The sequence below is a fragment of the Myotis davidii genome, unplaced genomic scaffold (assembly GCF_000327345.1).
Source record: "Myotis davidii unplaced genomic scaffold, ASM32734v1 scaffold104, whole genome shotgun sequence".
Taxonomy (NCBI): Eukaryota; Metazoa; Chordata; class Mammalia; order Chiroptera; family Vespertilionidae; genus Myotis; species Myotis davidii.
The window spans coordinates 1,728,321-1,752,663 of record NW_006296625.1 but is presented as its reverse complement, the minus strand read 5'-3'; the positions used below and the strand labels follow the sequence as shown (position 1 = coordinate 1,752,663).

At 37.5% G+C, this 24,343-nt stretch overlaps 1 protein-coding gene across 4 annotated transcripts in view; it reads left to right on the top strand.

Moving 5' to 3' along the window:
* SLC17A5 (solute carrier family 17 (acidic sugar transporter), member 5) overlaps positions 1 to 24,343 on the top strand; it is a 52,855-nt gene that overhangs the window by 23,719 nt on the left and 4,793 nt on the right. For 3 of the 4 annotated variants that reach the window (XM_015569427.1, XM_015569428.1, XM_015569425.1), the window contains 4 exons: positions 535 to 693; positions 5,909 to 6,041; positions 7,030 to 7,177; positions 21,962 to 22,052. In XM_015569427.1, coding sequence (XP_015424913.1) covers positions 535 to 693; positions 5,909 to 6,041; positions 7,030 to 7,177; positions 21,962 to 22,052 — 531 coding nt within the window. The remainder of the gene's footprint in view (positions 1 to 534; positions 694 to 5,908; positions 6,042 to 7,029; positions 7,178 to 21,961; positions 22,053 to 24,343) is intronic. The other variant, XM_015569426.1, reaches the window with a different exon arrangement.

The window sequence follows — 24,343 nt, the reverse complement described above, 5'->3', positions numbered from 1 at the left end:
ATTATTACATATTTCACACTAAAGTTTCTTTTTCTGGAAGGGGGAGTACATTATTCAGAATATATTTAGTTTCCAGAGATCAGATACATTTAAACATGTACCTTTCAACACAGAAGTGTAATTCATTTCCTTTGTGGGTTTCAAAGCCATATAAAATATATCTATGTTCCAAATTCCTTTAAATTCTAAAATCTCTAGACTGATCTTGTCCTTCCTCTTGTCTCTAACTTTTCAAGCAATAGGGGTGGATGGGGAGGTTGCAGACCTCTTTTATCTCTATAACTGTGGGTGACTTCTGCCATTCAAAAGGAATGTTTGGAGTTGACATTATCACTCTAATTACATTTCAATTTTTCTTCTAGTCTGAAAAATGGACTCTATTACTGTATAATATTTTTAAAGAGTTGGCTTAAAAATCTGGAATTTACTAATCAAGGCTGATAATGTGTTCTAGATGGGATTTTGGCTAATAAGGTGCAGATCTAAACATAGCTGTCGCTTATCCTAAATACGCATGGTTGTTTGTTTTTTCAGCTTTCCTCACAGAAGTCAGTGCCATGGATACCCATGCTAAAATCCCTGCCACTTTGGGCCATTGTCGTTGCACACTTTTCTTATAACTGGACTTTTTATACCTTGTTGACATTATTGCCTACTTATATGAAGGAGATCCTAAGGTTCAATGTTCAAGAGGTAAGAAAATATAATCTATGCTTCTTATATAAAGTACAGATTTTGAACTGCACACAGAATTTGTTTTTATCCATGAGAAATTCAGTTATTTTTACCTTCCATTTTACTCTAATTACCAAATTTTAAAGACTTCTCTTTTTTGCTTCACAGTTGCCAGGAGCCGGTCCATCCTTGCTGTTTCAAGGGACCTGGCATATATGGCATACTGTTCTTAATATGTTTGGTCACCTTCTTGGCACTATGTGTTTTAACCAAGGTCACCTCTCTGAGAAAGGTTGTTTCCCCAGGTAGGGATTTTCCCCTGAAGTTAGGGAGGGAATAAAACCCCTTAACTAACCAGAACTTGGCTAGAAGACCTAGACAGAACTTGGCTGGAGATGCTGGCTACAGAACCTGGCTGAAGAACCTAGCAAGAGAACGTGGCTAGAGAACCTGGACAGAACCTGGCGACTGAACCTGCCTGGAGAACCTAGCAAGAGAACATGGCCACAGAACCTGGCTGGAGATCCTAACCAGAACTTCGCTGGAGATCCTGACTAGAACTTGGCTAGAGATCCTGCCTAGGCTGCTGATCAACTGAACGCTGTCTCCGTGTCATTCCTTCTTCGCCGACTCCGTCCACACCTTTGGGGAACCCCTGGACCTGCTGGGGTTGGACCCCGGCACACAGTTATTCTTTCTTTTTTAGTCAGTGTGTGTAAACTCTTGATTCATGGTATCTTTTAGCTGGAACCCCAGTAACTATAAAGTCCTGCTAATCCCTGGTAACTTGCAGGATATCAGATCTATGTTCCAAATTCCTTTAGACTCTAAAACTTAAAGTAGCACCAACATTCACTTCTACAAAGGATAGTAGCAGGACTGCTGGCAGCTGAGCAAGGAGCTGGAAAGTGCAGGGTTCTTGTGCGGAGGCTACTCTGCAGCATCATTTAGGATTGGAAAAGCTCTAGTTGTAAAGCTGTATAAGAAGGACCTTCCTGAAACTGCCAGTTCCTTTGAACTCATCAGCTGAGGTAGTTCCTATTATCTCTATTTACATTGGTGGATTTTGTCTTTAAAGAGATTGAGGAAGAGCCTAAAGAGAAAGAGGCACGGTGTGTAAGGAAAATTGGTGGTATTTTTGCTTTCAAAATTAAGATAAATTAAAGACAAATGTAAGAGTTAAAATGATAAAACTCTTAGAAAGTATACATCTCTGTGACCTTGGACTAGGTAAGTTTCTTATATATTAACACTAAAAGCACAAGTAATCAAAGTAAAAAACTAGATAAGTTGTACTTCATCAAAATTAAAAACTTTTGTGCATCAAAGGACACTATCAAGAATGCAAACCCACTGGAGGGGAGAAAATATTTGCAAGGCACATATCTGATAAGGGTTTAGTACCCACATTATATAAAGAACCCTTACAACTCAATAATGAAAACACCATTTTTTAAATGAGCAAATGATTTGAATGGACATTTCTCCAGAGATATAAAGTGGCCAATAAGCCCATGTAAAGATGCTCAGCATCATAAATCATTAGGGAAATGTCAATGAAAACCATAACCATATACCACTTCACACCTGTTAGAATTAAAAACAAACAGAAAATAACAAGTGCTGAGGATGTAGAGGAAATGAAACCTTCATACACTACTGGTGGGAATGTAAAATGGTGTAGCCATTGTGGAAAAGAGTTCATCAATTCCTCAAAAAAAATTTAAACAAAGTTATCATATGACCCAGTAATTCCATTCCTAAGTTTATACGAAGAGTATTGAAAACATAGGTCCACACAAATACATTTACACAAATGTTTGTAACAGCATTACACATACTAACCAAAAAGTGGAAATAACCCAAATGTCGATCAGCTAGTGATTAGATAAACAAAAGGTAGTATATTTATATAATGGAATATCACTCAGCCACAAAGTGAGATAGCCCTTGTTGGGGCCCAGGGAAGGCCAACCCAAGATATCCCACAATGGCATATTGATTATTTCTAAGTGGTAAAATCACTTAAGAAGCATATATTCTTTCTGATGTTCATAGCAGCACAATTTATAATAGCTAAGATTTGAAAACAGCCCACGTGCCTATCAGTAGATGAGTGGATAAACAAGCTGTGGTACATTTACACCATGGAATACAATGCAGCAGTAAAAAAGAAGGGTCTCTTACATTTTGAGACAGCATGGAGGGACCTGAAGAGTATTATGTTAAGTGAAATAAGCCAGTCAGAAAAAGACAAGCATCACATGATCTCACTCATCTGTGGAATCTAATGAACAAAATTAACAGTTGAACAAAACAGATCCAGAGACATGGAAGAAGGGAACAGATGTGGAACCTCAAAGGGAAGGCAGAGGGAAGAGATCAACCAAAAAAATGTATACAGATCTAAATATTATTCCACTGAGGTTTCTATTTGAGATTTTCCCGGGAGAACTATGGAAAGAATGAAATATCAATAGCTAGCCAGTAATTACTGCTGTGCACTTAATTGCCTTTATTTTTTTAAAAATATATTTTATTGATTTTTTACAGAGAGAAAGGGAGAGGGATAGAGAGTTTGAAACATCAATGAGAGAGAAACATTGATCAGCTGCCTCTGCACACCCCCCACTGGGGATGTGTCTGCAACCAAGGAACCATGCCCTTGACTGGAATCGAAACTGGGACCCCTCAGTCTGCAGGTCAACGCTGTATCCACTGAACCAAATCAGCTAGGGCTGCCTTTGTTTTTTATGGAATTTTTAAAGTTCTATAATGAGATATTTTAAAATAGGAATCTTTTATCTTGCATTTCATATTTTAAAAGACATTTTCTTTTTTGAATCAAATTTTTTAAAAATGTGAATAGAGTTTGACAGTAATTCTCTACTTAAATAGAAGCTTTTTTATTGAGGTAACATCGATTAATAACATTATATACATTTCAGGTATACAATATTATAATTTGATATTTGTATACACTATAGTGAGCTCATCACCAAAAGCCTAGTTTCCATACGTCATCATATATTTGACCCCCTAAAAGCCTCTTTTTAACATGGATTTTTTCCTTGAGAAACCAATTTATTACATTCATGAAATGGCCTTTCCTTAGGATAAGGCTAGCTTTGTATTTAAAATTATAATCTCATTAATTAAAAAATGTAAAGCTTTTGATCTCGTTATAATCTTGCTTTTTCATGTAATTTTAGTTTCATTAGTTATCCTACCATTTCTTCTTTTTCCTAGTTTTTTTCAATTCTAGCGTCCATATTTCTTACAACTCAGTGAGAGCCGGAGCAATATCTATTACCCTATTTTAGATATTAATATTTTGGGATCAATTTTTTTAAATAAATAAATACAAGGAATTTTATCCTTGCACAGAAAGTTGAATAACTGTAGAAGATACTCATGGAATGAATAAATGTTGAAGATTTTAGTAGTTTTAGATTGTTGGGAGTTTTTAACATTGTAGCTTTAGAAAAAAAAATTGGAGCTTTAAGTGGAAAAATTCAGTAACTCTCTGGAATTATCAGCCTTATCCCATTAGGGAACAAAACCAAGATCTGAAAATTCATTTCTCTACTTGCTACAGCTTATTTATCTTTAGGATTCTTCCCCAAGTAACAATAAATTTAATCGCACTATGGAGAAGTCTAAATGGAATAAAATTTAAAGAGGAAATTACACAGCAAAATACCAGAAAGAAACAAAAATTTTCAGTTACAGCCCTAGCTGGTTTGGCTCAGTGGATAGAGCATCAGCCTGCAGACTGAAGGGTCCCAAGTTCAATTCCAGTTCAAGAGCACATGCCTGGGTTGCAGGCTTGATCCCTGGTGGGAGATATGCAGGAGGCAGCCAATGATTCTCTCTCACCATTGATGGTTGTATCTCTCTCTCACGCTCCCTTCCTCTCTGAAATCAACGAAGATACATGTTTTGTTTTTTTGTTGTTTTTTTAAATTTCAGTTATAGAAGAATTGGAAGCATACAGCATCTGAATAAAAAAAACCAAACTATGATGAAAGAAATATTTTCTTAAGCACTTTAATTTAAAATATTAAATTTTTCTGGTCTGCACCATGAATGATGCTTAAATGGATTATAAGATTTAATTATTGCTGATAAAATATCTTTCTGCCTTTTTTGTGTTTGTAAACACTAACACGTGTATCCATCTCTCTTAGACTATAAAAACATTTGTATGTGTGTGTGTGTGTTTGTGTTTTGGTGTTGTTGTTTTTTTCATTTAGTCTTGGCACCTCAGACTTATGCTGAGGAAAAATGAACGGAAGAAAAATTTCTCTTATTCTGAGTGTGTTTTCTTCATTTTACAGAATTTGTGATGTCCTAAAAAACTGTCAAGTAATTTCCTACAAAAATAACACATTTCCATGATTAGTTCTGTTTCATATCTCCTGGTGTTTTCATTTTGTTTAGGTGGTAACTTAAAGCAAGAAGTAAAAGATAGAGTGTCTCTCAATCATAGCCTTTGTCCTCTGCTCAAAGTATGTGCTAACGCACCAGGCACCTGACCTAGATGGTGTTCACTTAAGAATAACTTGTTGAGATATATATTTGACTTATATGTTTTCTGTATGTGTTTTATTTTATAATAAAAATATTTTTAAGATAAAAATAAATGACACTCAAGACAAAAACTTCAGTGGGGAAAATCCATAGGCTAATAGAAAGACTTATCTTCTCTCACTGAAGCTACTGCCCAAGTCCCAAAATAACATTCAAGATTGCCTTGAGCAGATTGGACTATAGTGAGCCCTGTTTCCCTTTGAGACAGGATCTTAGGGACTGCATTGAACTGAATCCCAAAATCCTTCTATAGACCAAACTTATTTACTGTCTATAGTAATACCTGGTAATATGCTAATTAGACCAGACATCCTTCCGTACGACCTTCCGGACAAAGCCGGGGCTGTGAGGGAAGTCCAGGTCCCGGGTGCCTACTAGCAGCCGAAGGGAAGCCTGGGTCCTGGGTGCCAGAGGGAAGCCGGGGGACAGAAGGCCTACTCTTGCACGAATTTCATGCATTGGGCCTCTAGTACCTATATAAAAATTAACAGTTTATTGCTATGGATTTACTTTGTTTTTGAGTGGTGAATGCGTGCATGCGTACGTGCATGCGTGCGTGTGTGTGTGTGTGTGTATGTATGTGTATGTGTTAGTTCTTCCTCTCATCATAATTAATTCCGTATCTTCTTATTCCTCCCAGAATGGAATTTTATCTGCAGTGCCTTATTTTGGCTGTTGGTTATGTATGATCATGTCTGGTCAAGCTGCTGACCATTTAAGGGCAAAATGGAATTTTTCAACCGTATGTGTTCGAAAATTTTTTAGCCTTATAGGTAAGTGATGTGAATCAGGTTTTGTGTGGGCTCACAATTATTTACTATGTTTACAGTGTAAAGCAAGGTACAAATGCTAATATTAGTCATTTATTTTGTTCACATATTAAAATATATTTTAATGCATGTAGTATATTTGTTTATAGAATTATTCCAGGTAGGATAATTCTGTAAACATTCTGGGCACCTACCACTGAAAGTTGCTGTCCTGTTTCACTGCTTACTTACTTCAACTCTCAAGAAGTTATTCCACATCTTTAAGTGAAATAAATCTCTTTAGATTAAACAAGGGGGCCTTTCTCTTTTTTGGCTTTCTGTGGACCTGCTCTCTTCAGTATGGTAGCCACCAGGCAGATGTCTCTATTGTAATTCAGTTGAAACTTAAAAATAAGTTTCTCAGTTGCAGTTTCAGTATACACAAATACAACAATTCTGTTCTCACAGAGATTGGATTGCACTGCTGTAGACACAGAAAAAATGGCAGCCCACTCATAAGTCCTCTTCTGTTACTTGTATTCCATGCTTAACTGCCTGTAATAAACTATGTGTATTGTTTGCAGTTGTTAAGACCTATATGGAGTGTTTTTCTAACTTTATTTAACAGTTTATCATTTAGTTTATTTTCTTTGAATTTTAAATCACACTCTGTATCAGCTATTGCTGCTCTCTGGGACCATATTTTTCATCATTCTCTTCTTGCTCTTTTCTATAACATTGTAGAACTTTAGCTGACTCTTGGTCACATGTAGATTTAATGGCAATGCATAATAAGACTTTACTTTTACTTTTATATTGGTTGCATTATGCCAATATGTTTTCCACAAATTTTTTTCATGAAACTATTAATTTAAATTGAGTCTCCTAGGCAATACAATGTTTCTACAGTAGGTGGCAGTAATATCCAATCTCAGATTTATACTATATTAAGGTAGAGCAGGCAAATATTAATGCTGGGGCTTCTTTTCTTTTTGTAACCTTTTCACTTCAGGAATGATTGGACCTGCAGTGTTCCTGGTAGCTGCTGGATTTATAGGTTGTGATTACTCTTTGGCTGTTGCATTCCTAACCATATCAACAACCCTGGGAGGCTTTTGTTCTTCTGGATTTAGCATCAACCACCTGGATATTGCTCCTTCGTGAGTACTAATGGAAAGATTGGCTGTGATTAAATTATTTTGTAACTGTGGTAAAATATACATAACATAATATTTATCATTTTTAGTGTACAGTTCTGTGCCATTAAGTGCATTACCATTGTTGTGCAACCATCACCACAAGTCCATCTCCAGAACTTTGTCATCTTCCCAAACGGAAACTCCCTAACCATTAAACACTAACGCCCAATCCCCTTCCCCCACAGTTCTGGCAACCACCGTTCCACTTTCTGCCTCTATGAATTTGACTACTCTAGGGATGATTTTAAATTCTTGAAGATGTTTTTAAATTTAAATTTCTAACTACCAACATTTCTGTACACACTGTTTCCATAAAAACATTACATAAAATACATTATAACTGCTGCTGATCATACTGAGAAAGTACGATCAGTGCTGCATATACCCTTAACAGTGGGGAATCAAGTAGAGAAAACCTGGAACAGTTAGGCATTGGACCAAGAAACCATTTGAAGTAAAAGGTAGCCTAAGCAAAAGCTCCAAGACTATAAGCTCTGAGAGTGCAGAGGCCAAGTCTGTCTTCTCTACCACAGTAGTACCGGCACCTGGCCTGCCCTGGGCCATGGTGAGTACTCAGTCAAATACAGAATTCTCAGTCAACATGCAAAATCTTCCACATTATGGTTCCAACGTATCTTTATAATTTTAGTCCTCCCTCCCTTACCTCATCTTCTACTGATTCTTTGCTGTATCTGAACTAAACTACTCTTAATTTTCTAAAAATATCCCCAACACACACACACACACACACACACACACACACACACACACACTTTCCTACCTTTGCCCCTTTGCTCATGGTAATCTATATACCTGGAATGCCCACACTCAACTATAATTTGTCTCACATCTTATAATTAAATTTAGATAATGTATCCTTGGCCAGAATAACTGGCCTATGACCTTCTCAGGAAATCACATCCAGAGGACTCTAGTGATGTTAATTTTAATCACCCAGTCAAGGTGTTGTCAAGTTTCTCCAATAACTAATTACTTTTTTCCCCTTCAACTGAAAATGCATCTCTGGAGAGATGCTTTGAGATCATACAAACATCCTGCTCCTTATCAAACTCCCCTCACCTCCACCACCTTAGATTTAGTGTCTGTTGATGATCTATGCCAAACCAGGTTTTCTGTGGTGATTTCAAAATGAAAATATTTCAACTCTATCCTCAACATGTATCAGTCAGCACTCTGTTGTAAGGAAGATCTCCCCTTCTCCATTTATTTATCTATTAATGATCAGTGAGGGCTTAGATATTTGTAATTTATTTACTGTTATAATCCATTATTGTCCTTATTTATTTTCATGTTCACATTATCTCAGTTTTGGCTAATGGGAGTGCTTTTTAGCTGGCTCCTGTGACATGTTTTCATGCCCCATCATTGTTTTTGTTTTTTTTGTACTCTCTTATTGATGGAACAACCAGATGTTTTGGCTTCATCTTACACTTTCCCTGACTTGCAATTGAACATTTCTCAAAGGAACCTTGGTTCCTTTTAGCGGTGAATGGTATTTAGCAAAGATGATATGCTTTCATTACTAAGTGTATTGCCTTTCCTACAAAAACCTTTTTCTTTTCTTTTTTTATTTTTTAAAATATATTTTTTGATTTTTTTACAGAGAGGAAGGGAGAGAGATAGAGAGTTCGAAGCATCGATGAGAGAGAAACATCGATCAGCTGCCTCCTGCACGCCCCTCACTGGGGATGTGCCCGCAACCAAGGTACATGCCCTTGACCGGAATTGAACCCGGGATCCTTGAGTCCACAGGCCGACGCTCTACCCACTGAGCCAAACCGGTTAGGGCTTCTTTTCTTGTTTTAAATTTAAACACTTCACAAATTTGCATCATCCTTGCACAGAGGCCATGCTAATCTTCTCTGTATCATTGCCATTTTAGTATATGTGCTGCAGAAGCAAGCACAAGAAATCTTAATTACTACTTACAAATCACATAAAGCATTAACAACTGTCAAAGATTTATTTACAAATAGAAACACACGTCGGCATTTTATCAAATTATTTCTTTTACATCTTTTATATGCTGATTCACCTACTAGGTTTTGTTTTAAACCTAGTTTCACTTTCTTTGGGATTTTGAAAATTTATCCTATAGCCTTCAGAGAATTATAGTTATCAGTATAGACTTGTAAATCTTTTTAGAGTGAATTGTAGTGACATCTTTCTCCACAAAATCAGCAAAAGAAGACAGCTTTAAAGGTATATTACTTTTTTTAAATTGATTTCAAAGAGGAAGGGAGAGGGAGAAAGAAATAGAAAAATCAATGATGAAAGAATTATTGATCAGCTGCCTCCTGCATGACACCTACTGAGGATCGAGCCCACAAGCTGGGCTTGTGCCCTGACCAGGATTCAAATCATGACCTCCTGGTTCATAGGTCGACACTCAACCACTGAGTCACACATGCTGGGCTAAATGTATATTACTTTTAATGTTATACTTTCCTAATTCTAGTAAATGAAATATGAAACTTGTTTAGTTATCTCTTCATTTCTATAACCATAACTTTTAATTAGAGAAGTTAATGGGTTAAATAACTGAGTTTATATATCAACTACATGTATATATACCTAAATAGCTATAAAAAGTAACTGCATAATAGTGAATTCTACAGGATATTATTTAAGTTCATATTAAGAATAAAATTGAAATAGAAAATGTAATATATCCTGAGATTAGGAATAGAAAGGAAATAATACATCTAAATTTATCGCACTAATTTATACCTTGATAATCTAATCATACTCCTTCAATGGAAGGGTCCTCTCAAGATTCAGAATTCCAATAAAAGTTAAAGTGCCCAAGTCTAGAGAGCTTATTCTTTTGTGTGATTATGAAGCTGATAAATTGCTCATTTGATAGTGATAACTATTTGTCTTAAACAGTAATATTTTTATTAGTAACTAGAAATTTGTAGGAATAATAATTGCTTATATACTGACCTCAAAATAGCCACTCATTTTACAGAGAAAATGGTACCTTCGTGGGTCAATATTTTCATAGTTTTCCATATAATTAAAATTGACTTAAACTTTTAGAATAAGAAACTAATAGTTTCTTATCTGAATCCTTTCCTATAGTTGAATTTGGATTTATACTGTCAGAATCTGTATTTCATACCCTTAATAAAGTCTCACTTGTGAGTAAAGTACAATTTTTAAGTTGAGCATCTGAGAGAGAAAAGCTAAAATAAAGGTTATGTTGCAGAAATTACTGCATTATGGTGGGTGGGAGACATTACTTATGATCTTTACAGTGTTTAAATTTTGAATTTCAAATTTATCCTTGTACAGTTTTATATAATTTTTTATTTTTAAAAAGCTAGAAGTTTACATTGATCTGTTTAAATATAAAGCATTTTGTCTTTCTAATATGAATATAGTGGCTGAACAACATTTTTAAATGCATAAGGGTCTGACAATCAGAATAATAAAAATATTACACTGTATGTGGAAAGTCTGTTGTGATAAATAAAAACCTCTTTGAAGATATCTCTTATCCAGTCTAGTAAACATTTTCACATCCCAAGATTGGTCATGCATGAAAGTTTTATTTTACAGTGCCTGTCACATAGAGTATGCTCAGTAAATATTTGTTGAATACTTTCTGGTTTTAATCACTGGACTAAATGTCAGATGTTGAAAGTATTTACAATACAGCAGAAACTTTTGTCAAAAAGAAAACATTTAAATAGAGGGAAGAATTTTGTAAACCTTATAAGCTAAGAAATTTTTATTTAGTATACATATTGGTCAGTTAAGAATAGAAAGAGTTTAACAAAAAAATGAAAGAAAAAAAGAATACTTGAAAAGCAAATTAATTTCAAAAAATCCTTTTTTTCTAATATATCTTATTGATTTTTTACAGGGAGGAAGGGAAAGGGATAGAGAGTTAGAAACATTGATGAGAGAGAAACATCGATCAGCTGCCTCCTGCACACCCGTCACTGGGGATGTGCCCGCAACTAAGGTACACGCCCTTGACCAGAATCGAACCTGGGATCCTTCAGTCCACAGACCAATGCTCTATCCACTGAGCCAAACTGGTTAGGGCCAAAAAATTCTTTTATAAGTTTGGTGGTAATTTGAAAGATCTGATACACACATAACTGAAATAATAAAGAACCCCTTGAAGTTGAAGGACTAAAGGCATAAGAAGCCATTTCTGTGTAAGAGAGGATGGAAAGAAGTTGGCATGCCTAAATAAATGCTGTACAGTGACTTGAGGCATGTATTTGGATTTACAAATTAGAACCTAAATCTGATTACCCAAAAAAGAATTCGAGGAAATAGCAAATACTTAAAGGACTAAGATATATTTCTTTATGCTACTGACTAAAAAGAAATCTAGAAATTATCTCACTTGAAATAAGTTAAACAAATGACATTGTCTAACTATGTGATTTATCCTAGCTAATAGAGGTAATATGCTAATTGACCCTCACACCATCACAAAGATGGCAGCGCCCACCGCCAATAAGGCCAATAAGGAGGGAATATGCTAATTGACTGCCCCACCCTCAAAGATGGCAGTGCCCACAGCTAATAAGGAGGGAATATGATAATCGACTGTCCCACCCTCAAAGATGGTACGGTTAGGAGCAATCAGGCAGGCAGGCAGGTGAGCGATTGGGAGCCATCAGTCCCTGATTGTGAGAGGAAGTTCCAACTGCTGGGGATTGGGCCTAAACCAGCAGTTGGACATCCCTCAAGGAGTCCCAGATTGGAAAGGGTGCAGGCTGGACTGAGGGACACCTCCCTCCACCCCCAGTGCACAAATTTCGTGCACCGGGCCTCTAGTAGAATTATATAAAGTTAGAACTAGAAAGGCTTTAGGGCAGTGGTTCTCAACCTTCCTGATGCCATGACCCTTTAATACAGTTCCTCATGTTGTGGTGACCCCCAATTTCATTGTTACAACTTGAATATAATTAAAGCATGGTGATTAATCACAAAAACAATATGTAATTATATATATGTTTTCCAATGGTCTTAGGTGATCCCTGTGAAAGGGTCGTTCGACCCCCAAAAGGGTCGCAAAACAAAGGTTGAGAACCACTGCTTTAGGGTAATCTCATCTCTTACTACTCAAAGTATGGTCCTTGGACCAGTGGCATCAGCATTACATGGGAGCCCATGAGAAATACAGAATCTCAGGCATCACCCCATACTTCCTGAATTAAAACCTGCATTTTAAAATCCTCAGGTGATTCTCGTTCACATTCATGTGTGAGGCCCTGGTCTAGTCCAGGCCTCTCACTCATACAACAGGCATGTATTATTTATAACATTATACAGTACTATATATTTAGCACTCTACATGACTCTACAAAAGATAAAACCTAGGTCCTCCTTGCTAGGAGATTAGTCTATTTGAAGAAAGAAACAACAAAAAGAAATAATTGTAATATATTATAATAATGCTTGGTTGATGCCTGCCAAGTGCCAGCCATAACAGACACAGTCCTGGCCTGTGGAACTTTGAGTCTGGAGTGACAGACATGAATTACACAAATGAAAACCAGCTTTTGGAGGGGCGGTAAATAAGAGAATATAATAAGGGGATATAATGTAGTTCAGGGAATAAGAGAAGGTCTCAGGAAGTGATCTTTAAGCTAAAGACTAGCAAGGAGCCCGGCTGGTTTTGCTCAGTGGTTGAGCGTTGATCTATGAACCAGGAGGTCCCTGTTCAATTCCAGGTCAGGGCACATGCCCGGGTTGCAGACTTGATTCCCAGTGGGGGGCATGCAGGAGGCAGCCAATCAATGTTTCTCTTTCATTGATATTTCTATCTCCCCCCTCCCCTCTCTGAAATCAATAAAAACATATTTTTAAAAAACACAAGAAAGCAAGAAAATATAACCATCATAGATGTGCTTGGCAATATAGGCAAAATAGTTAATAAAGTTAACTTTAAAAGAATAAGAAGTTAGCCAAGTAAAAAGGAAGTGGTATTCTTGACAGAAGAATTTACACGAGAGGAACAAGAAATTGTGCATGTCTTAGCCTGGTTGGACTGCCATAACAAAATACCACAAGGTAGGTGGCCTAAACAACAGCAATTTATTTCCTCATAGTTCTAGAGGCTGGAAGTCCAAGATTAAAGTGCCCACATGGTTGGTTTCTAGTGAGAACTCTCTACCTGGTTTGCAGAAGGTCTGCCTTATTGCTTCTTGCTCATATGGCCTTTCCTAGGTGTATGCATATATGCAGAGAGAGACTCTGGTGTCTCTTATTCGTCTTACAAGGGTACCAACTCTACTGGATTAGGGCCTCCATACTTATGACCTCATTTAACCTGTATGACCTCCTAAAGACCTTGTCAAACAAACATTTAATCCATAGCAGTATGTTTTATTAACTAAGGGAAGTCTGTTTGTGGCTGAGATGTAGAGAAGACAGATGAGCCTGAAGTAATAAACATTTTACATTGTATCCAGAGAAAGTAGGAAATAACATTTTCTGTATTTTAAGATCACTCCTGTGTGGACAAGAGTACAGGTAGAAGAAACCAACTAGGAAGCTATTGTAATAACCCAGATAAGAAGTGATGAGTATAATAGGAAATATAAAGATATAGATATACTTGAGATATTTTGTAAATGCAACAGGTGGGGCTTGCCATCTGTTAGACCTGAAGAATCAGGAAGATATCAAAGATGATTATTTCCAGATATTTTGTATGGGCACCTGGGTAGATGTGCCATTTACTGAATTGGGATGGCTAAAGGAGGAAAACTCTTGAGAAAAGGTAAAAAGTTCAGACATGTTAAATTTTATATATTTGTGAAAACATATAGAAAATAGTAGTTGTACTAGTGGAACTCAGAAAAGCAGTCTGGTTGGAAATGAAAATTAGGGAATAGTAATCCACAAATAGAGTATTTAAAGACAAGGATTGCCTGGGGAGAGAGGGTGGAATGACAAGCGATCCTAGGACTGGATCTTGATAAACATTTACAGACCAGAAAGTGGGGAAATAACCAGAAAATAAAACTAAAAAAGGAACCACCAGAGAGATAGAGGAAAATCAAGAATATGGTGTCAAAGAAACCAGGACTATCCAGTCTTCAAGAATGAGATCTGGATGACAGATAAAGATTTAGGAGTCATCAATGTATGAGTAGTAGATAAAGCCATGGGATTGGATAAAATTACTCAGCAAACTGATGAGAACCTTGGGAATCCATTAAGTGAAACAAGAGCCTGATGCAAAGATAATTGATAAGAAGCAACAAGAGAAGAAGGAAAATAAGTAGAGGTTGGGATCCCCAGAGGGAGGGCTTGATCAGCAGTGTCAGGTGCAGCACTAGGTTGAAAAATCTTAACTGTTAGTCTTCCGTTAGTCTTTGATTTCTCTGTGATATAGGAGTCACTAAGAAAGGTGATAGGCAGAATAAAAGACTTGAGAATGATAAAGGTTCGAAATAGCTACTGAGAAAAATAGTCACTAAGAACTCAAAGGGATTTTTGGCATTGGTGAGGATCTGCTGAAATTGGAGATTAATTTTGTACTCTCGTTGTTGTACTAAATTGTTATTTCTTTCTATGGCATTCAGCAGCCCATGTGTAGGATTGAAAATGTGCTGTTGTATTGATCTAGGCTTGAGATTTTAATGAGCTTTGGGTTGATGAACAGTCAAAAAAGGATATGGGAATTGAGAGTTGGGCACAGAAGAGATTTAGGCTGTGTTATCTCTTAGTTACTTTTAGTTAAAGTAAGAGAAATCCCAATTCAAGCTGGCTAAACAGCATACTCTATTGATTCACTTTAGTGTAAAATCCAAAGACTTCAGGCAAGAGGTGATCTCCAGCTGTCTACTAATATTCTTTTCCACTCTCTACCCTGCCTTTCATGATAGTTTTATCCTAAGATTGGATCTGCATTTAAATTCACACAAATGAAATGATTGCCAATAACAACTAGAATTACATTCACATCAAGCAAGTAAGAAAAAGGATTTGTTCCTTTCCCACCCATGGAAATAAGGGGTTGGGAGAGGGCTTCATTTTGATTGAACCAAACTGCATCACATATGCACCCCTAAACCAATCCCTATGGTTAAGGGAATACCATTTTACTTCAGGACAATCAACACCCACCCCTAAAGTTAGATGTGAAGGAGTCAAAGCCCCTCAAACCTCATGGGAATGGATGCTGAGGAAGCCATTAGTAACATATATAAAGGACTCACTCTGAAGATGAAGCAACTCAGGCACAGAGGAGTCATTGACTTTTAAAGTCACAGCTAGTAAATGGTGGACTTTGAATCAGATCTTCCACCTCCATAATCTAAGCATCTTTCTGCTACATTAAGTAGCCTTTCAGTTACTTATTTGGATGATCCTATAAATTGGTCATTGTAGAGGAACTAGAAGTTATTTTGAGAACTCAGAATAAAGAACTCATTGCAGGGAACAGACACATACTCTGGTTGCCTCAGTTAATGTGAGTTTGTTAAAGATGAAAATGGATGCTGGAAAAACAAATGTGCATGGTACCTACCTTCTGATAGTGAGGATTAAATAGAGCACACAGACACACATAACACTTAGCTCCTAATGTAATAAGTGTGTTTGCACATGATTTAATAAACAACTATTATTTTATGTCAAACTTTGAGTCCAGTGCTATGACCAGGGTCACAAATCAATCCCCATAAAATATTAAAAGGATGATTAATGAGCTCTTAGAAAAGAAAATATTGATCACTAAAGAGCCACCATTGGATTACTAAGAGCCAAAATAACAAAATAGTCTAATATCTCAGTGTCATATTAGTTTCATGTATAGAGGAAACAGTATTTGGTATACCAGGATTTCAACAAGTTCTCCGAATGTATCCTTTTGGGCAGGATGGGAAGAAATGAACAAGACTTACAGTTATGTAGATTTGCAATTATGAAATTTTAGTATCATAGCTAGCTGATTAATATATCCAGTCATTTAACAAACGCTGTGCCAGGCACTGTATCAAATATTGAAGACACAAACATGAAAGTAATGGCCCCTGCTTGCATCTATAAGCATGGCAGGCTTGGAGGGCGATAAGGTCATGTCCTGAAGCATATACTGATACTGCTTGTAGGTAGGGCCCTGAAACTGGGCTCCAAGCATTAGCTGAGTGGTTGAACTCTACAACTTTTTTTCAATATATATTTTTATTGATTTCAAAGAGGAAGGGAGAGAGAGATAGAAACATCAATGATGAGAGAGAATGATTGATTGGCTGCCTCCTGCATGTCCCACACTGGGATGGAGCCTGCAACTGTGCATATGCCCCGGACCGGAAATCTATCCATGACCTCCTGGGTCATAGTCAACCACTGAGCCACACTGGCTGGGCCAACTCTACATCTTAAAGACCCTGGTCCAGCCCTAACATTTTGTGAGTCTTATAGGTTCAAAAAAGACATTTATCTATATATCTGCAACCCTAACCATTTAGTGGCATGAATGGTACCAGCAAATAGTCCTAGAAGTTAGGAGAATGGTAAGTGCCTGTAAACCTTAGGTAATGAAGAAAGTTGTACGTTCTCTAAGCTGATGGAGCCTCCAGATTTATGGCTGTGATCAACATATGTACATATGTATGTATATGTGAACATATGTAACTTTTAAAATTATGCAGCTGTACAACTGTAAATTAATCTAATCAAAGGCAAAATTATTTCTCTCCCTTGCATTTTGATTCAACTCTTCAGATGAGCTTTTGGTTTCTGTTTTCCTACTAGACTTTCTTTGTTCAAAGCATACTAGCTGTTTCTAGTTCCCTGTGTCTTGGTTAACTGAGGCATTCCGTGTCTTATGACCATGTTGTTGCATAGTTGCTTTTTGTCTTGGTAATCACTGAGTCCCCACACAGTGGATAGCACTGCAGGTTAGAGCAACACTTGAGTACCACTGACCAATAAGCATTCAGCACTGAGGCTTGTGGTGAAAAATTAAGCATGGGAAAATTGGTCTTATAGATTGAACTCAGTAATGGCTACATTTTTAACAAGGCAACATTAGAAATTATAACATTAAAATATTAAGTACTGATTTAGAATCAGACAAATTGGGTAACATATTAGTCTTTCTTCATATATAAAATGAAGATAATCCTCATGGAGTTGAGTTTACTATTCAAATGAGATTATATCTATATGTTTGTGTGCGTATATGTGTGTGTGTGTGTATACATATATGTGTGTGTATATGCATATACACATATAGATATAAATTTAGAACCATGCCTGACATAAGGTTTTTTCAATAAACAGTGTTCCTATTGACATATAAATATGCACATGGTATTTTCTAAGCCTTTTCTTCTATAGACTGAAATAGGGATTTTCTATGGATGATTTTGTTACCCAAGGGAATTGGGTAGGTTTTTAACTATTAATGCCACAGAATTCTAGTACTCCAATAGCAAAAAATCCAGACTGAGTCCATGCACCATGTTTTTTCCAATCAGTCATCAACCTTTCATGGCCCTTCCTGGCCTAGTGTAATATAAACACTTGAATGAGCTTCTTGGTGCTGACATTTAGAATTTCACAACATTCATCTGCACTTAATATCTGTCACTGAAAAGATCTGGCAGCATCGCTGTCAGTTGCTCCTACTGCCAAGGTGTTAATGGTTTTTTTAAAAAAGACAGCTTCTGCCAAGCTTGGTTAATTTAAGATACACTCCCTACAGGGCATAAGCCAAAAAAGTCTGTGCCACGTGGTTTTGTTATTGTATTCTGTATGCATGAGTTTTGAACATGAAAATTTATGATGTTCATAGATAACTGAATTAGGTTCAGGATTTTTTTATTCAGGCACTGTATTAGTCAGCTCAGGCAGCCATACAAAATGGACTAGGTAGCTGAAAAACAAGAATTTATTTTTTCATACTTCCAGAGGCTGGAAGTCTGAGATCGTAGTGCCAGCATGACCAGGTTCTGGTGAGGACTCTTCCTTCTCCCTGTGTCTTCACATGGTCTTTTCTCAATACTTCCTCAACAAAGATCAAGAGAGCATCTCTCTCTTTTCCTATTCTTATAAGACCCAGGGCACATCTTCCTCTACATTTGGGGACATGTGGGAGACAACTAATCAATGTGTTTCTCTCACATCAATGTTTCTCTCTCCCTCTCTCTCTTTCTCCTCTTTCCTTTCCATTTTCTCTAAAAATCAATGGGCCCTAGTTGGTTTGGCTCAGTGGATAGAGCATTGGCCTGTGGACTAAAGGATCCCGGGTTCAATTCCAGTAAGGAGCACATGCCCAGGTTGCTAGCTTTATCCCCAGCAGGGGATGTGCAGGAGGCAGCCAATCAATGATTCTCTCTCATCATTGATTTTACTATCTCTTCCTCTCTAAAATCAATTTAAAATATATTTTTAAAAAATCAGTGGGAAAAATATCTTCAGGTGAGGATTAACCAAAAAATTTTAAATAAAAAGAGGAGAGGAATTTTAGGTCAGTAGCCTACAGCCAAGGAATTGAGAATCCTAAGCCCTAATAGAAATAGTATTATACCACTTTAAGGTTCTGTAGACTAGCCCTGGCTGGGAAGCTCAGTTAGTTAAAACATTCTCCCAACGCCAAGGTTGTGGGTTTTATCTCTGGTCAGGGCACATACAAGAATCACCCAATGAATGCATCAATAAGTGGAACAATAAGTCAATATGTCTTTCTCTCTCTCTTTCTCTCTTTTTCTCTCAAATCAGTCAATCAATAAAATATATTTTTAAAGATTATACATACTAATAATCATCAAACTTCCTTATTTTGACTGGAATTTTATTTTATAATAACCTTGAATATCATAAAAATTAAAAGGTCTAATTGGACTTTTCTTATATGTTGGTGATTTTTATGACAAATAAATGCCATTTACTTGATTAATTTTTCTTTTAAAAAATACTTTGATTAAATTCAGAGAGGAAGGAAGAGCGAAAGAGAAATAGAAGCATCAATAATGAGAATCATCCATCAGCTGCTTTCTGCACACACCCCCTCCTCCCACTGGGGATGGAGCCCACAACCTGGCATGTGCCCTAACCGGGAATCAAACTGTGACCTCCTGGTTCATAGGTCGATGCTCAACCACTGAGCCACACCAGCTGGGCTCGTTAACTCATTTTTAACTACACCACCACCTTTAAGTTTTCTTGCTAAAAATATCAGACCCAAATCTAATAAACCCTCTAGGATCTAGTCTAGATACTACCAGTGTGCAGGGGACATAATATTATGTTAAGTGATACCTTAGGGAAGCAATCTACAAAATCCAGAAAGTAGGACTATCTACAGGATAAAATCCTAGTTCCTTCAGTTAGAGAGAGAACAATGAAAAAGGAATGAACTACTGATCCACACAACTTGGAATGATGCTCAGCAACCCTAGTATGTAACTTAAAAGGTGGCATTCAATATGATTCCATTTATAAGAAATTTCTGCTTAGGAATTGTCACCCTTTGGAGTTGATGCCCAAGTCGGGTGCCAGTCTCTGTGGGACTAAGCTCCAGCAGTCAGTGCAGCCAGAGCCCCATGGATCCATGCAAGGGGCCTCGAACAACTGTGGGTCATGTGCACCGTCTCTGTGTATTGGATGAGCACATATGTTGTACTGGCCAATGGAAATAATAAAGGGGAGTAAACCTTGAGTTTGCAGTGAGACTAGCGTCAGAATTAGCAAACATAAATTAGAGAACAGAGCCTCTTAAAACACATAGTACCAGCTTTAAAAGCATTAAAGATTATGAAAAGACAGAGCTCAGTATGAGCTGAACTGAACAGAAAAAGCTTCATGGAACAGGTGCCAAGCAAGTGGTTTGGGTGGACAGGAGTGTGGACTTCAGATGGTAAAAATAGGTAAGTACCAGGAATGAGCATGGCAGAGTGAGCAGCTGGAATGAGAGCTGTCTGGGGCTAAAGTTGAATACTGTGTGGTGCTAGGAAACAAGGCTGGGTAGATGAGCCAGGGCCAGGCCACTGCAAATCAGGCAGAAGATGACAGTGAGCATTAAACCATCTTTATAGGTTTTTGAGTAGGAGAGAGGTGACCCAACAAATTTAAACTTATACAGTCTGAAAGGCAGTTCAACCATATGTAAAATGCCCTTTAAAATGATTTTACCAGTGGGTTCTGTTTCTTGATCAGGTGCAGCTAGTGACATGATTGTGCTCACTGTGTGAAGGCCTGGGGAAGGGGCGGGAAGGGGGGTCAATGGGGTAAAAAAGGGGACATCTGTAATACTTTCAACAATAAAGATAAGTTTAAAAGATTAATAAATATAATAAAAACCATTTGCTTTTTTTTAAAATTTTCAAGCTCCATATGGTTTTTACACATTTCCATATGTATATTGTACTTAAAATTTTTCTTTTCATATACTTGGTGGGATGTGGGGGAGCTCAGGTGGGACCGCCAGATATTTTACATATACACATCTGTGAACCCATCAATGACAAGGGAAGTAATTTATCACTAACTTGCCCAAGGTCACATAGATGGTTAATGGTGGAATTAGGTAGGAATTTTTAGGTCTCCTGATTATCATCCCTATGACTTCTTTATAGAAAATGATAAGCATTTCATTCTTTTTAGGATGGTAACCAAAATATTGGCTAATGTAGCCTTGTTTAGTCTATATACATTCTTTTTTTTTTAAATATACATTTTATTGATTTTTACAGAGAGGAAGGGAGAGGGATAGAGAGTTAGAAACATTGATCAGCTGCCTCCTGCACACACCCTACTGGGGATGTGCCTGCAACCAAGGTACATTCCCTTGACTGGAATCGAACCGGGGCCCCTTCAGTCCGCAGGCCGATGCTCTATCCACTGAGCCAAACCAGCTAGGGCTAGTCTATATACATTCTTTATGTACTGGAAAAATCAACAGTTCATTAGCATTTCCCAAACACAGGCAGGAATTCTTTAAGGATTTGCATGTAAACATAGATAAGAATATCACACTCCCCTAAGATTTACCCTTAAAATAAATCATAACTTTTTCTGAGCTTATTAAAAGCAACATCAATGTTTGTGACCTACACTAAAAATATATTCTCTCTCTCTCTCTCTCTCTCTCTCTCTCTCTCTCTCTCACACACACACACACACACACACACACACACACACTGTAGACTCAACTTGTCTACTTCTGGGACAGAATGAAAGGATTTCAGTATAAGTAGATATATAATAAGTAGAGCAAGTAAGATGTAAAATTGATATTCAGTATGATCTCATTTCTATAATAATATATTAGAAATATACATAGAAAACATAATTAGGATATTTACCAAAATGTTAATGTTGATTATATATGGAAGGATTATAGATCATTTTATTTTTTTCTTAATGTTTTTTGTTTGTTTTCAACAATGAAATAAATTTTGTGATCAGGAAATAACTTTTTTTAACTTAAAAAACGTAAGACATATCAAGTTTCCTATTTAGATATGCTCATGATGAAAATCATCTCTCAGCACTTTCCTATATCACTATAAACAGGATTTATTTCAATGGCCGTGTATAAATAATGTTAGAATGCTATTTAACCATTTAAATGCAAGTTTTCATTAGCTAAACATTTCAGTAATGTCCTGTTCCAGTAAGGCATTTAATTTAAAGTTTCATAAGAACACAGCCTGGAAGTAGTATAGCTATCTATTGAAAAAAGTTACTTAAGTGTGTGATACAATATAACCCTCTATGAAAATGTTCCTGCAGGTATGCTGGCATCCTCCTGGGCATCACAAATACGTTCGCCACTATTCCAGGAATGATTGGGCCTGTCATTGCTAAAAGCCTGACCCCTGAGGTAAGGAGATAATTAACGTATAAACTGAAGAGATCTAAACAGTTCACTGGAAGCTACACATCTGTGTCAAAGTTGAATGTACTTTAATTAAGAGTAAAATTCTGAATGTTTATTCTTATGCAGTTCTTTATAGCAGCAAAAAGTAAATGTCTTAATGGGTAGAAATGTATATTTTCAAAGAACACTCCTTGGATTAGACAGAACAATAGAACTAAGTTAAACAAAGATCTTATAGCTGAAACTACACAAGTACTTAAAAATTGTGATATTATATCATACAAATGACTGTGCTTTTTATTTGAATGAATAAAAATTGGTAATGTATAATTTTTCAAAAATTGGATGCACGAAGGTAAGGTACAGGAAGTCATGTGAGAATGAATAAGGAACAGTTGAAATAATGGAGACTGTTTAGAGGAGCACAGACTTGGGAAGACTTCCATATGAAAGACAGCGACTTGCTCTCAGCAGTTTCACAAAGACAGATGGAGAGAAGTCATGAGGAGACCATAGGAAAGTTTTTTGTTTAAAGCTGTTGCTATATGGGATGAGCTGCCTTATGAATTAGTGAGCCCTGAAATAGTCAAACATGTTTTCAAAGGCATTTCTTGGATGCTAATTAATGTGCCAGATACTGAGGATTCAGTGGCAAAAATGACAAGTTTCTGCACTTGAGAAAATCATCATTTAGAGATTATATGAAATCAAATAAAATAAAGCATGACAAATACTGCAGAAAAAAAAGTGTTTGCAGAGTGTTCTGGTCACAGAGGAGAGAATAACCAGTCTGTGGGGATGGAGCACTAGAGGACTGAGCCCGGTGGGTGGGAAGAGGCCTGTATAGAGGTCCTAGGCCAGGGGTGGGCAACCTTTTTGTGAGTGCGTGCCAAAACCAGCAAAATCTCTGACTCAAAATTCTTCTGCGTGCCAACCCTAGTTTTTTGAGAACATGTTACGCCTACTTGATATCTCTTAAGGTGTACGTATGTGAAGAACCTTGAAGAAATAATAAAATTCATTTTTTTTTACTGCTGTCATCCGTCAGGCTACTCCTATTACGAGACTTAACAAAATTCATCACTGAGAACAAAGATTCACAAGCGTATGTGGATGAAACCAAAACACTGGTTGGATCTAGAAAGGCAGGGAGAGTGAAGGCAGAGGTATAGAAATTGCTCTTCCTCTCTCTCATCAATCCATGTCTATGGTTTTTAAGATAACTTGTTATGTAAAATTATTTATCTAAGATGCACCTACACTGAATTTATCTGAAAAATAAAAAAGTTGATATTAAGAAAAAAATTGTAAATGGAAGATTATAAGAGAGGGTTTCGCGTGCCAGCAAAAGTTATTGGTGTGCGATGTTTGGCATGCATGCCAGGGGTTGCCCACTCCTGCCCTAGGCCCTGAGCCCTGAGAAGCAGGGTGGGCCAAGTTGTCCGGCCTGCAGCTGGCAGCATGGGGCCAGATCAGTAAGCAGAGACTCTCCATCTAAAAGGGTTCCTCCAGGGACAGCCAAGATGGCGGCATAAGTAACACCTGAACTTGCTGCCGCGCACAACCACATTAAAACTACAACTAAAAGACAAAATGAATATCATCCAGAACTACGGGAAGGCTGACTGAGTGGAAATTCTACAACTAGAAGGAAAGAGAAAAGCGCATTGAGTCCGGTAGGAGGTGCAGATGTGTGGAAGTGTGGAGGTATGGAGGCGCGTGCGGAAGGGGCTGGCAGCTGGGTATACTGTTGTCTTTTTTAATCAGGAGGGAGATGCAAGCTCCCAACTGCTCTGAACTCCAGTTCCAGGCGAGAATCTGGGGACCCAGACTCATACGGAGAGAAACTGGACTGTCTGGCATTGGGCTAGAACGTGAGGGCGGCTTTCTCACAGAGGTGCTTGCAGCGGTCATTGTTCCTGCACGGGGCCGTGGAACACAGAGACCCTGGGACCTCTTTGAGGCAGAGCAGACTGGCAGCCATTGCTCTTTGCTCTGCTCTGGTGATTCTGAGATCCCACCCCACTCAATTTACAACCCCACCCAAGCTGTGTGCAGAGGCTTTTGCATATGAATGTCCTGGCCTTTCTCTGCCTAAAAACCTGTCAAGCTGCAGCTGGGTCAGAGAACCCCAGAGCTTCCAAAAGAAGGCCTAAGGCTTCTCAGCAGCCTGCACTGCTTCACAACTGTGCTTCATCTGGGCACCTCCAAACCCCAAACAAAGAGGAGGAATCTGCAGATCTCTCTGTAGCTCCTGCTGGGTGGCCTCAGGCAGTGGCTGACTTTGACACTCC